This window comes from Puntigrus tetrazona, chromosome 12 (assembly GCF_018831695.1).
Source record: "Puntigrus tetrazona isolate hp1 chromosome 12, ASM1883169v1, whole genome shotgun sequence".
Classification (NCBI taxonomy): domain Eukaryota; kingdom Metazoa; phylum Chordata; class Actinopteri; order Cypriniformes; family Cyprinidae; genus Puntigrus; species Puntigrus tetrazona.
In genome coordinates, this window is record NC_056710.1 from 11,536,047 (window position 1) to 11,551,236 (window position 15,190).

The window sequence follows — 15,190 nt, forward strand, 5'->3', positions numbered from 1 at the left end:
ATCGCCAGTAGGGCGTCTGAAGGGTGAAAGAATGAGGCTCACGACGGAAACACAGACTTGTAGCTAAAGTTAGCACCCGATATCTTGTGACATACGATCGTGGGGTATAGACAGAGGGTCAGAAGGCAGTTCACCTTATGAGTGGAGGTAAGATTACACTGCCGAAGCTAATCTCTGTAAAGTTGTTCACAACAGTCCTACCTCTAAGAACCCGCTCTTGAATATGGGCATACAAATACTCTACATTATACATAATAAATATGAATCACAAAGTTTTATATGTATTTATACACGATAAACATGAAAGCCTCATTTTGCGCAGTCCTCTAGCAAATTTTATAACTGTAAACTAACCTTTTATTCAGTGGGGGGGAACTCGAACAACTTCATTTTTAATATCGCCCAAGAGCGCCACCCAGAGGGCGTTGAGCTTACTGCAGGTCCTTCAGCATAGACGACGTCTTAAGATTGCGTTAAACTAAATATATTATTTTACGTATTATTTGCTCTAAAACAGTGGGCATGACCATGATGGTCGTCATATTTATATCTGTAGATTATTTTAGCCTATACCTGATGAGAGCTATGAAATCAATCAGAGAGAGTAAAACACAAACATCAGCAGCTGTTAATTCTAAATTTATTTTCACTGCTCTACATTAACTCATACAGTACAAATTCGTTCACATATTCCCAGTCCCTGAACCCAAGTATCCAGTAATCCATTATTTTCCTTTTTTTGCACATTCATTTATTTGCATTGTACATAAATTACACTTTAAACCTCAAATGACTCAAAGCACTAAGTGTAATTGTTTGAATATAACAGTGTCTTCAGAATATTTTATGCAAACACAACACATTTACTAAATAATTAAAGCTTTAAAATGTCCTATTAGAACACACATGAAAATGTATATTTCAGTGTATGACTAATCTAATTGCCCCCACACCTCCCCCCCCCCCACCCCCCCCCTCCACAAAAAATAAGTAAAAAAAGCCACTTTCTCTCTATTCTTGCTTTTAAATTTTATATCAGTTTTATCTTGCATCATACCTCCCATATCCATACCTCCCACTTTCTGCTTGACAACAAGGTACATTATAGCTTTACGTCCGATCAACCTTCTTATCCTTAGTAGAGAAATGGTACCCACTATTTCGTGTTATTTCATACCATCAGGGCCATTGGGTATTTTCTCATAAAAAGCGATGCAAGAAAAGTTCAACTAGGCATGTACAATTTCACAAATGCAGTTGAACAGCTCTAACAAGTGATTGAAATGAATGTCATACCTGTTTGGCAAAAGCATCATTCACAATGAGAGCAAGCACCAAGAAAAGTGGTCAGATGTCACATTCGCATAATATGTCATAAAGATAAAGCAGCGCTTTCAGAATTTGTCATCTAGTGTATTTTTTCAGCTGTCATATGAAAAAGCCCCAGTACAATTCCCCCCAGTGGAGTTCACATGCCTTTCTAAATGCTCAGTCAAAACCTTGGCATACGCAGCATTACTAGGGTAAAATGAGCACATGCATCAAGCATCCATACTGATCCTCGTCAAACAAGAAGCAAAAGGCTTTTGTGCAATGCTCTAGACAAACACAGGCCTGCAGTCCAACCTCAAGAGATGTTTAGAGAGATAAAGGATGGATAAAATCAGAAGCAAAGGGCATGGCAGAGGCCAGAAGAGATAACAATTCAAGAGCTATAGTAGAGCAAGGGTGGTTTGTACCATCTCTCCACTTGAGGATTTTTCAATTTTTTTCATTTCAAGCCAATGTCACTTACTTTGTACACTTCTTTCCTCGCTCTGTCACTGAGACTTTGATAAAACTCGGGGCAAATACATGTCTTAGAACATTCTATACCACTTTTACACAAATCCTACACGTATCTTCTGTCACAGCTTGATTCTGTAATGTATATCGTTTACTTACCCTTTATCACTCCATCCTTGTGGCCCCAAGTGAAAAAATATGTACACAATCAATTATCACTTATCTTTCTCACGCCATCATCACATAATGTCAAAAATGATTGTTATTAGACATTAATGCCATTTTTTGATTTGGTTGCGGTCACAAGTAGTGACTTTGCAATTCTGTCTGTGGATTAAACATGTTCATTAGGTATGAAATAAACTGAATAAGAATTTAACTAGAAATATGTATCAAAATTGTTTGGATACTACATAAATATCTCTAAATTCGAATAAAAACTGAATAATACATATATAGATGCAGGTATCTATGATGTTGCTGCATGCTCTATTTTTTAAAATAATGGTGTAGAGTGATTGAAAATTATGAACATGCAAAAAAAAAACATCTTTGACTGATGTTTTTTTTTTTTTTTTTTTGTCATATTAACAATTCATTTAGAGCTCAAACACTCTTGTGCTCTTGCCCAGGGTGGTAATTACTGTCACAGTGGACTCTCAGTAATGTATGGAGCCAGGCCTCCACACATTTGGTTGCAGACCCATGCTGGATGTACTAAAGCGGGGTCTGGGTACCCGTAGGTTCTGGCTGCTCCCAGACCCTGAGGATCGCACACCAGCAGACAGGGGACTCAGCTCAGGGGCGCTCTTAAACTGCTTGGCTGCTTGAAATGGGGTATAGTCCTGCCCAGGAGTGGGTTGTGGGATGTGCACTAAATTGGGCACAGGGGCAGTAGATATTTTGGGGAGAGCTGGCAGGGCTGCTGTCGGGGCAGGAGGTGGTGGCGAGAATGGCGCTGCAGGTCTCGGAGCAACAGGAGGAGGGGAAGTGACATCATTGCGCCACATCGGCTCACCGAGAGTTGTGGCAGAGCGAGGGGCGATTACAGTAGGTGTCAGAGATGTAGGTGCAGACATGGGAGTAGGTGTGGAAAACCGTTTGATTTCATACACACGGCTTGCTTTAACAGGGACCTGCTTCGGTAAGTTAAGAGAATTACCTGTCATGGCAACACCATTCTGTTGCTGCTGATAAGTGGCAGTGTTTTGAGTGACTCCACCTCCATAAATGAACAAAGATGAGTTGAGCTGGTATGGCTGCCTGCTCACAAAGTCAAGAGCCTTTATACCTTGTTTGTGTTGGCCAGGCACTGTTTTAACCCCAACTTTAGTTGCATCATTAGCTTTGGTGCCACGCTGGGCCACTGGAGGGCAAGAAGGTGACAGCAGTGGATTATAATTAATGGGTGGTGGGGCTCGGATGTTTGGAGAGTATTTCCAGTGAGCTGGGAGGGAGGGTGTAGGAGAAGGATCACGAAGATGCGCTGGAGATTTGGGCTGTTTATCCACCACGTATCGGTCCATGCGACTCTGTCTGCGTGCAAACAGCTCTGCACCTTTACCTTGCATCTGGGGCATCTCAGGAGCTTGATGCGGCGGTTTAGGAGCCACTGGTGGTGGCATCTTGTATCTTTGTGCTTGCATGAAGTTGCAAGCTTCTGCACCTAGATTGAGAAAGTCTTCTTCAGGGCCAGACTCAATCCCAGCCTCTGGACCCGAACGGGACCTGTCATCCAAGTTCTGCACTAGAGACAGTAGCTCAGGGTTGTAAGATGGAGCCGTCTTCTCCTCTTTAGCAGTGAACATTGGTTTCTTGGATCCACGACGATGAGCATCCTGCAGGATACCAGTGCGGCCAGCAGGGACTGAGACCCGCTGCTCTCGAGAAGATGTACCATCAGTGGAGTTAGTAAGAGAATACTGCTGGGCGACTGGTGCATTTGGTGTTTCTGGAGTAGTGGATGCCACAGAGATGTATGGGTTGAAGGATACTTTGTGTGCTGGGGAGGATTGCACATTTGGTGCTGAGGGAGCAAAGGCATGGGCGGGAGCAGGTGCATTGGGAAAACCTGGGGCATTTGTGAGCGGGGGAGAGAAAGGCTGTGTTGGCATATGAACTGGTGGAGGTGGCTGATATTGAGAAGAAACTGCATGATGGTATGGAGGACTGAGTGGCATTGCATGTGTTTGAGGAGGAGAGTAAGGCTGAGGCATACCAGAAGGGGAACTCAAAGATGTTACATGAGAAGATGTTGGAGAAAAAGGTGCTGAGGTGCTGGAATAAGTTGGAGAGTAGAGTGGAGCATTTGAGGGGGGATGAGAAAATGGACCTGAAGTGACTGAGGATGGAGAGAGCAAGGAGGAAGGACCATTGTAGGTGGCCGGTCTAGCAGGGATATACAGTGATGTTGTAGAAATAGCTTTCTTTCCCTCTGAGCCAGCAGGAGAGAAGGAAGCTGGGATATTTGCCACAGACACAGCCTGAGCCTGTGATCCAGCCTTTTTGGCAGGGCTGGGCCTGAAGACTACTGGAGCAGTTGATGCTCGGTGGCTCACACAGCCAGGGGCAAATGGCCTGGCAGTTCTGTTGTGCACTGAGCTGGCAGCCGATGAATCTGCTTGCTCTGGTAATGCTCCTGCCATGGATGGCATAGGCGTCTGGCCTGGTGAGGTCAACACAACACTTGTCCTGCTCACTACCAAAGGCTCACCGTTTACCATACCGGTGCTATGAGACGTTATGGGTGTGACTGGAGTAACTGGGCTATATGTCAGGGTTGAGTCTCCCTGATGCTGTGGCATGGAAAAAGCTGTGGGCGTAACCAGATTTGACATATGCTCTTCTGCTCTTTTCCTCTGTTGTTCAAAAAGCTGAGCTCCTTTTCCTGAAGTGGCATTTAGGCCTGGGCTAATCTCTGCATCTCTGTCAGACACAACACATGCTGAAGTTCGCTTGTCTAGAACGTCCAGGTAACCACTATCCCAGGTAGGGTCTGGCGCAGCAGAAAAACCGTCCTCGTCAAGCTCAGATTCACTCCCAGGAAACAGGCTTTCGTCCTCGGTTTCTCCCTCTGTATTACTATAGCTTTCTCCGTCTACACTGCCGAAGCAGGTGAGAGTATACTTCTTTGCACGCTGCCGTCGCTTCTTGAACATAAGCACACCTTTAGAATGAGGGTTAGGAGCATCTGTCAAGAGCGAAGCAATGGTTCTGCATTTGGATCGGGCCTCCTTCACCTGCTTATCTTGTACACTCTCACCTCTGTGTAGCTCTACGGAAAGAAAGATAATGTTTATATTAATCAGCGAGAAATACTTTTAAGACCATTAATTAAAACAGTAATATTAGTTATAATATCACATTTTAAATCACTTAAACATAATGATTATGCACATTTATTATATATTTAAATTTTATTATACTGCTTTTTAATATGTGCATTACTTGTTGCCAATTGTTTTCCATTCTGCATTTAGGCCTCAATTGAACAAATCTATAAAGTCACATATAAAGTCATCAAACAAAGTCACAATGTTAATCAATCAAGCTGGCATTGTAATGACTGGAACACATTTTCTAGTTGAGTCAGAATAGCTCTGATATTAGACACTATAATGCAGTGGGTGAGATGCTGAAATGTCTGGCACCAAAATGCTCATGGTAAATTACTGAGCTCATCCTTCTCTACAAATAGCCCATCACATTCTAACAGCTTGAGCAAGTAACCCCTGGGGATCTAGAATCTATATTAAAAGACAGGGTAACAGAATCTGATATTTCTATTAAAACAAACCAAAAATAAAAATAATAACCTCAAGATTACAGCATTTTTTAAATTATTCTCATAAACAAAAAGTCCAAAGACATGAATGTGCTTTTTTATAATTATCTGTCTATCTATCTAGACATGGCAAATAACCGTTCAACAAACAGAGGTTAACCCTTACATACCTGCTAGCATCAAAACACACAAAAATGTTTAGTTAAGTCTTCAATAAATCAAAAATACAAAGAAAACAAACTTACATCAAAAAACACATCAAAATTGACCTTTGGAAAGCCAAGATAATGTAAATAATGCCATCACCTTGTCTCACCTTTCTCATTTTAACCACAGTGTTGGATCATTTAAACAGATACAAGTCTCCTGTCTCTCTAAAACTCTACAGAAACCATCAGGACTTTACCTGCATAGATGTGTCCTTCATGTTCAACCTCTCTGGGCGATGTGAAGCTCCTCATGTTGTTCAGCATAAAAACCGTGTTCCCAAGCCAGCCTTACTGGCAGGACACACACAAACACATCAGTGGAGCACAGCCAGCAATACTTGGGTGCTCTGCCCACATTGGTACGAAATCAACCAGTCCGTAGCCTGAGGTCAGGCCTTTTAAAGACCTTTTGTCTAACCACAAGACCCTGTCACAGGCCCAAAGAAACCCCATTATGTCATTCAAGCTATTTTGGTCAGTGAACAGAGCTAACGGACATTTCCCACCTGTTTGGGCACACCTCAGCCTCTTCCTGTATAGGCTGGTGTAAGCTAAGCGTCGTATGGGGTCATGCTGACATCTCTGACCACACCACAATGACTTACAATAAAAAGACAATAAACCTACTTTGACACCGAAGCAAGCATGCCAAAAGGTAACATCTAGGCAACAGTTGTCAACCTCTTTATCATAATTGAACAGTCTTGCTTTTATCTCTTGCTTTTTTACTTCAAATACCCCATTTTGACAATTATGAGTAATTCCTCTACATTATTCTGAGAGACAGATATATAATATCAGCTGCTGATCGGCACATTCACAATATTTTGTGTCATACTCTTTCGACCTCCCACTGTGCTGTCACAATAACAGGTGTGCACACTTTGTCTTCTCTTCTTACCAAGGCTGTCTGAATGCCCTGGCTTATTCTGTAATTTTACCACTAACGGTGACAGAGAAGAGCAGCTGTCCCTTATTTTCAATGCAGTAATGTCTCTAGCCTCACATGAGAGAATTCACAAACTAAAGAGTTTTAGTTGTTAAGAATTCCCAATGGAGAAACAGAATTAAACACCGAAACGTCTTTATTCATGTGATCTCCAAATGTCCCGTCAGTCTTGGAAAAACATAGTGACCTTCAGACTGAATGTCGGCAGGATGCCATTAGTTGGGGAGAAGGCCTTCCCAAAGGCTTCGAGAAGAGAATTAGCACCCCATCAGCTACGGACACAAGATATATTGTTTAACTATTCGATTTATGTTGCTATAAGAAGAAATGTGAAAAACAGACTCCTAATCCTCATCACTTCATTAACTACATTACATTGACACCTGTGAGTGTCTCATATTAAAGGTCAAATTCTTAACCTTTTAGATAGACAAGCTTTCAGATTATTGAATAGTGGCTCAAGCCATACTTGAAAATGACTATGCTTTTGCTTCAGTAGAAACATATATGATATCACTAAAATCTTATGTCAAAAAAAAAAATCCAGTTGCAGAACCACCTACAAAAGAGGTACGAGAGGTACATATCATTCTAGAATGAAGGGTCTTCAAATAGTGGGGCCTTGCATTCAAAAAGGTTGAGAACTATTTATGCCACCAAGGGAAAATAAACTACATGTAAAGAATATTTTTGTGAAACAAAATGGAGATTATTGTTGATCATTATTGGCTCTTAAAATTACATTATTAGCACAGCGTAAATGGAGAGAATGAAATATCACTGACACTGGACAGCAACTGGACATGCCTTTCCCAGCATGCAACAGAGGCCTCTGTTATAGTTGTGAGTCAAGGGACAAATTTAGTCTCTTGCTTACGTGAGTCCAGCCCCCTTCCCCTGCCCTGTTAAACCCTGAGCAGGGGGACATGAGGAACCCCCATCACCAACATTTGCATGAGCTCAATTACAAATCCCACACCGCATGCGTATGATAATTTCCCACTGAGCCATATCCTGTTCTTAGGTTCTGTACTAACCAATGAAGCAATATGTATGTTTAACTACAATATGTCAAACAACCAGATGATGATTCAACACATTCAGATTTCAGATACCTGAAAGTAATGATTATAATGTTATTTTCAATTAGTTCATTCGATTAATTATTTGTCTGACATTTCGAGTGATTCAGTAAAAGAGCATACGAACCATTTGTTTATTCATGTAAATCTTTACTTAACTAAATCACAGCTCAGTAATTTGTACCATAATTTTATTATTCTCAATCTGAGTTTGCAAAACCTGCAAACTGTGGCAAATGCAGTGATTAATTCAACCTCAAAGGCACTTACACTTACTTTGTGACAAGAAACTTCTTTTTGCCCTTACTTAAAAAAATCTATTTAAGGGTCAACACACAGTATGCAGAATTTAATAGACTTAACTTCTGCCTTAATTTGATCAAATATCACTGAATCACACTCCTTCCTGGCACAAGAGAGTTACTTCTATCAAGTGGATTTCCAAAGGTTAAATTTAACACAGTCCAGAAATATTGTATGAGGTAATGACAGAAAGAGATATAAGTTCAGAAATGCTGAGCTCATCTTTATTTATATAAACTTAATAATTATTTGTGCTTATTGCTCTATTTACATTCAAATGAGGTAAAGCAAAAGTTTAAAAATGTTAAAAGATTAATCAATTAATTTCTGATCTGGTCTACATTCATTATCTTTGTGGAAGTAAAAAAGCTTAGCTTTAATTGAGTGCTAATGCTAGTTAGTAGTTAAATGCTAGCCTGGAATTGAACTTTACTTGATATATGTTATTCCAATATGACATATATTCCATGTAGATATACACATAACCAGCATATTAGAGTGATTTCTAAAAAAAATTTGTTACACTGAACTCTAGACTAATGACTGATTATTAGTTCTGGGCAATGATTAATCATGATTAATCTCATCCAAAATAAACGTGTGTGTACTGTTTATATTTATTATGTAACCTATATATAGGCACACGCATACAGTAATTATTCTGATACTATTTACATGTATATATTGATGTTCATATATATTATATTACATACAAATATCTTTAATATATAAACATATTCTTCTTAAATTTGTACATGTATGGGTTTGTATTTTATGTATACATAATTAATAAACACGATAACATTTATTTTGGATGTGATTTTTTATTTTACAATATTTGCAAGTATTTCTTATTTTATATATTTTATTTTGCTCAAATAAAAGCAGCCATATTGATCATAAGAGACTTTCAAAAACAAACACCAAAATTTGAACATTAGTGTATGCTGTCTCAAAAAGATTGGTACTCACTAGCTTGCTTGGCCTTGTCCATGTACGTCACAGTGAGTTCTTCATCGATTGGGTTGTCCACAGGGCCCACCATAGGCACCATCTGTCTGTGAGACGCAAGCATGAGAGCCTCTTTTGCCCGCTCTGGAGAAACAAGTGGAGGTGGGACAGTGGGGGGCTCCTGGAAGCCACTGTCCACTTCAGCAGCTCCTGTTGGACTTTGGTCAGAATTTTCAGAGGAATTTTCAGCCTGGTGCGACCATTCAGCCTGCGGGGGCTGGTAGACCACCTCTCTGCGGGCCACCCCAGACATAAGGCACTGTTGCTGAGTCCCCATTCCCTCTAGATCAGATACAGGCCAGCTCTGTGTTTGAGGGTACATGCAGACATCCAGGGCGCTCTCATAGCCGCTCATTTCTGAAGTCTCCTCCTCTTGGGGTGAGGCTTGGCCGGGGCTCTTGGCAGGAGAGGTGCTGGGGCTTCGTCGTCTCTGTCTACGCTGCTTCTCTTGTGCCGCCACATCTGCGTCACTGTCTGTCTCACCGTAGTAAGCCTCGCTGTCTGGAGGGGACGTAAGCCACTCAAGGCCGCCAGTGGGGGACAGGAGCGATGCTCTGTTGACACCCGATCGTTTAGAGGTAAGTGGAGGCGACAGGGCTCTCAAGGCTGCTTGATACTCCTTATCAATACGCGGGGAAGGGGCCCGACCCAGAAGCACCACTGACTGATATGCAGCTGGGGCCCTGAATGGAAAGCACAGTGATTATCTTGAGTATAAATTTTATAGCATGACTAACAACTCCTCGTGATAATGATGTCTCAGCCTGACCTTTTAATTCGCAGATGGAGGGTTCCTCTGCCACTATCAATCAGATTCATAGCCTCAGCATGGGATAGCGTTCCACAGGATTCATCATTGATTGACACCAACTCATCAGTCTCTCTGAGCCCAGCCCGGCAGGCCTTGCTGCGCTTTCTCACCTTTAGCAGCAGGGGGAGACAACGTCAGGATAAATTTTGAGTTGATGAGTTGATAAATAAATATCAAGCTTATTTTTACCTTATTTAAATGCGCAAGAAGGACACCCAGTTCTAGTTATTTTTAACTGTACCAAACAGCAATGCTGCTTGATATATTGTCGTTATTATAAACATATACTGTGTTTACTGCACTTTGTTATTATTCTAGTTAATGAATCAAACGTCTCACACATACAAAAATATTTATATCCATATTGAAAATGAGGCGAGATATAAAGCACATGCATTTCTGAGATTGCTTCACTTGCGATCAGTTTAGATTTGGATAGTAGCTAACTGAAATTTCCCTACAATTGCTTATCATACTGTGGTTCACTGTTCATACTGTTACTTATAAGTCAGTGGGTTATCTCTATTTCTGAGTGGCAAGTGATGGTCTCACATCACAGCTGATAGACTTTCCAGCGCTGGACTTTATTATCACTGGCTACTTTTCAAGGGTAAAGTGTTAACCCTTATTACACCTTAAAGGGATAGTCCACTCAAAAATGAAAAATTCGGTCATTAATTTCTCATGTCATTACAAACCTGTAAGACTGACATTCATGTTCTGAAAACAAATTAAGATATTTTTATTGAAATCTGAGACCTTTCTGACTGTGCATGGATAGCAGTGGAACTACCACATTCGAGGCCCATAAAGGTAGTAAGGACATAAAATAGTCCATGTGACATCAGTGGCTCAAATTAAATTTAGCAAAGCTAAGAGAATGCTTTTTGTGCATAAAGAAGAAAAAGGATGACTTCATTCAACAGTTCTTACTGTCTGACACCATTTTAGAGAGTGTCATAATGCATGCCAGCGGAAACAGTGTGGATTACATCCTTCCCCTCTGAGAACATAAACAATGCTGATTACTTTAATTGCACTCTTGGTTACTCTCCAAAAAAGCGAAAGACATAACTACGGAGAGAAGAATTGTTAAATAAATTATTAGTTATTTTTATTTTCTTTGTGCTCAAAAAGTATTCTTGTAGCTTCACAAAACTGTAGTTGAGCCACTGAATGCTGTATAATAGCTGATTGCTATGATGGCTCTGGGTATAAGCTAATTTAAAGTGTCCCTATTATGTATTAAGAAAAAATCATAATTTAGTTTAGTCCCAAACAACAGGTTAACATGCATGCAAGGTCAAAAACACTTTCATTTTCTTATAATATGCATTTATTTGTACCTTATTTGTTCAATGACTCCCAAACGATTCATTCAAAGATCTATTGGTCCCCTCTAGTGATTGGTCGATTTCATTTAAAACAGTGTTTGTGAGCTTTTAATGCTCCAAAAGCGGCACCTAGTGACTAAGAACAAGTGGACAGGCAACATGCTAATGTCTCATTTTGACATCAACATGAAACTGCTTGGGACTCCTTTCAAAAAAGACTTGTTTCAATGATTCAGAGTCGACTTTTCCTTTGGAGAGGCAATAACTGTATACACAGTGCACTTTTAGAACTAAAACTTTGCAGGATGTTTTCATTCACCATATATTGAATCAAATTAAATTGTTCTGAATTAGCATAGAAACAACTGGGTACCAGTTGTGAATCAAAAATTTCATTTGTCAATCCAACGATTAGTTAGGCCTCATCCTGTGGGTTTTGTTTCAGCAGATTAGAGGTATGTTTAAATAGAGTCACTGTGGCTTTATGCCCATCTTCATCTTCCAATCTCCTTGAGAGTACAGCCTTTCTAAGGTCATCTGTCAAATATGAGAGCGCCGTTCCATTCACTTCACCAACACTTCACCAAGCTTTAAGTCTGTCCGCATTCCTGTGTTTGTCTCCTGCTTCCAAAGGCACTTTATAAAGGAACTGTTTTGAGGAGCTGGAATAATGTTTTCACTAGCCTAAAGCGTAGATTTATATTCCCCTACAAAGGGCTAAAGGGATTAGCGTAGCCCAGGGAAGCTCAGACTATTTTGTCTTACGTAACGTCTTATTTTAAAAGTTGCTTATTGTACGTTCAAGTTGAAGACAGAAATAAATGCTATGAAGACCATTAAAATAACAAGCGGCATTCATTTGCTTTTCTGTGAACACTGGTAATACATGTTTGTAGAAAATAGATAAAAGCCGGTTCCATTCACCTTCTTTTTATTGCCGATCAAATGGTCGGAGAATGCAAATAAGGGGAACAACATGTGCAGCTGGTGCCAGGGCAGCTGTTGCTTCTTGGCAGACCAGAACCAGGACATGTCACGAATTCGCCATGTGTTGTCCACATAGCCTAAATAAAGTGCTCAACTATTGTAAAGAGTTGTCACACAGTCTCAATGGATTTAGCTTATAACTGCATGTTTTGAAGAAGTGGGCAGTCAAATTTTGGTACTGATATAGTAAATTAAGTCGATATGTATTTTATCGGATAGCAAAGGATTGTATGGAAGTAATAAAGCATTTACAGTATAAGCACTACAAGAAGGTATTATGAGGACACGCTGTACGTCTTTAGGCATTTTCAAAACATTGCCAGAGCATTTTGCTAGCGGAGCAAGTGTCACTGAGGTCGTTCTAGATGCCAGGATTAAAAAGAAGCTATCAGAGATCCGTGTGGATCAGAATAGCTCAATTAAAAGTAGAGATGGTCATGGAAAAAAAAAAAAGCCACACTGCAAATGGAGACAGATGAAAGTCTGCATAGGTGACCTTGAAACGAAAGACGAGGGGAAACTCCCTGCTGCTGGACGAACATTTTTTTCCAGGCAAAAATATATTTCTTTGAATAAAAAAGTCTGGGCCATCGCTCTGTGATGGATATCTTTTCCCTCAGAACATGGAAAGAGTAGACCAGACCGTCTCTGGCATTGCTCACCAATCCAAAATAGCCCTTAGATCAGGGAAAATGCATTGCACACAGTTGTCACTTAACAAATGGGGCATACTGTGCTTATAAGTAGACGCTGTGGCTGTAATTCTACTCAGTCCTGAAATAACATCCTCATTTATACAGAACCGTGTGAGAATGCTTCTTTGAAATATCTGGATTCCAGAGGAAGCTAAACAAAAGCTGTCAATTAGATAAGAGTAAAGAGATGCACTTTGAAGCCTAGCAGGTTTATCTATGGACCAGGAATGCTTCCAGCACACAGCCAAATAGCTCTTGAACAGCATTTATCAGCAGATAAAATAAGTGCTCTCTGGCCTGTAGTTGAAATATAATTTGACAGTATTATCTTATTAATAGTTGCTCTTATAAAATGGGAGATAAGTAGGTGGTATATCTTAACTTCAGCAAAAAAAATGCAATATTACTTAAGTATGGTTAAGGTTAGGGTATGACAAACACATCTTTACATATGCTAGGATGGGTCACATGAGTCTTTAACACAAAATGTCTTCAATAACACTATACTCTGATGGTTTATCAAGTGTTACATTCTTCACTGACATGTGTTGAACAAAGTCAAGTCAGACCCACATTACAAATTTAATTTATATATTAAGTTAAAAAAATTACATATATATATATAATAATACAAATATTTTATATATATATATATATATATATATATATATATATATATATATATATATATATATATATATATATATATATATATATATATATATATATATCAAATTAGACAGTGTGATTTTATAAATTTGATTTTTACCTGACCAGCAAATTATATAAACAACATTATATATAGAAATTCTATTTGCAAATACATTATATATTTGTAAAATCACGTTTTCTAATGTGAACAAATGTTTTATTTAAAAAAAAAGGACATTTGTTAAATACTCATGTGGGTCAGGCTGATCATTGTGTCATAAACCATTTATATGAACTCAGTAAGGGCTCTTTAAATTTATATCAAAGCCTGAAAATAAAATTAAGATAAATGTAGCTTCCCAATATCTCCTATATCTTATAATGGCATTCGTTATTATATAATACATGTTCTCATATTGCTCATACACAAAAGCCGGACGTTTTAATGTTTTTGAGCTTTACCGACCATTCATTAAAGTAAAGAGACCCGTGATTCAGCATCCAACTGTCTCTTACCTTTGCCACTTGAAGGGGTTTCTGGTGCTCAGCTCCTCCTTGTAATCGGAAACCCCACGGTGCACCTCCTGACAGGGTCACCACTACCTCCTCTGCGACCATTTTTATTTAGTTGTCTCTCGTTAATGTTTCTTGGTTCTTAGGTTTCTTTCAATAGTCTCGTCCCATCCCTGGATGTTCAGTCCTCCGTGGCCCAGTCTGCCTGCAGAGCTTCTGTCGGTCGTGAGAGGTGAGCGCAGACACACACCCCGTGGGCCAAGAGCATGTGAAGTGTGGGGAGAGCAAAAGGGGGCGGGAGGAAGCGAGAACGCCTCTATCACGCTCTTCATTGGAATGCTTGTAAGTGGGGGTGCTCGGTCTAGATCCAGGACCTCCTTCCTTCATCCTACTGGCCACACTTGTCCTGTCAATCCACTGCCACATCCAGAGGATGCTGATAGATCCTCTAAAAATAAATACCCCTGCAGTCCCACTGAGCTTTATCTGTGAATGCCCTCAAAACGTGAAGGGAGCTTGTTGGAGGAGTTATTTTGGGGAGTCAGATGACTCTAGACCATATTGCAAATTAAAATGAAGCTTAATAATGCTCATTAGACATTATAAATAATTGTTTAGAACATCCCCAGGTGGGATTCATCAGCTAAATAGCTATGGGGACTTGTTCTGTTGATCATAGATATAATGTTGCTTGACCAAAGGTGTGAAAAAATGTATCAGCCATGCTTTCATTTATAATTTAGATATTCTCAGTGTTATTTGGTCATTTGTCTTCGTTTAGTCGTATTTGTTGTTTTAATATGTTATTTTTATTTATTTATTGTTATTATTATTGCTATAGCATGATTTATAGCACCCTAATTAGCTATAACATTTACATAGTCATTTAGCAGATGCTTTCATTCAAAGCTACTTTACAAATGAGGACAACAGAAGGAAACAAAACCAACAAAAGAACAATAATAGAAAGGTCTTTGATAGCTTAATGCAGTATCATTCACCATTTAGATGTTCTTAAAGAAACAGTACAACAACAAAATTACATGTGCCCCCAGGGCATTCAAGACACAGTTGAG

At 39.7% G+C, this 15,190-nt stretch overlaps 1 protein-coding gene across 1 annotated transcript; it reads right to left on the minus strand.

The window, feature by feature from the left end:
* Positions 1–623: 623 nt before the first annotated feature.
* On the minus strand, positions 624–14,379 carry synpo2lb (synaptopodin 2-like b). Its single transcript, XM_043253908.1, has 4 exons — positions 14,118–14,379; positions 9,893–10,044; positions 9,085–9,806; positions 624–5,059 (listed from the first exon to the last, which is right to left on the minus strand). The coding sequence occupies exons 1-4, from the start codon at positions 14,217–14,219 to the stop codon at positions 2,445–2,447; spliced, it is 3,591 nt and encodes a 1,196-aa protein (XP_043109843.1). The 5' UTR covers positions 14,220–14,379; the 3' UTR covers positions 624–2,444.
* Positions 14,380–15,190: the final 811 nt, after the last annotated feature.

Bases quoted from the DNA above. Each gene is read 5' to 3' on its own strand.
- synpo2lb (XM_043253908.1), bottom strand. From the start codon at position 14,219: ATGGTCGCAGAGGAGGTAGTGGTGACCCTGTCAGGAGGTGCACCGTGG. The intron at 10,045-14,117 runs GTAAGAGACAGT...CTGCTGCTAAAG, and splicing joins AACCCCTTCAAGTGGCAAAG to GTGAGAAAGCGCAGCAAGGC. The intron at 9,807-9,892 runs GTCAGGCTGAGA...CTTTCCATTCAG, and splicing joins CTCCATCTGCGAATTAAAAG to GGCCCCAGCTGCATATCAGT.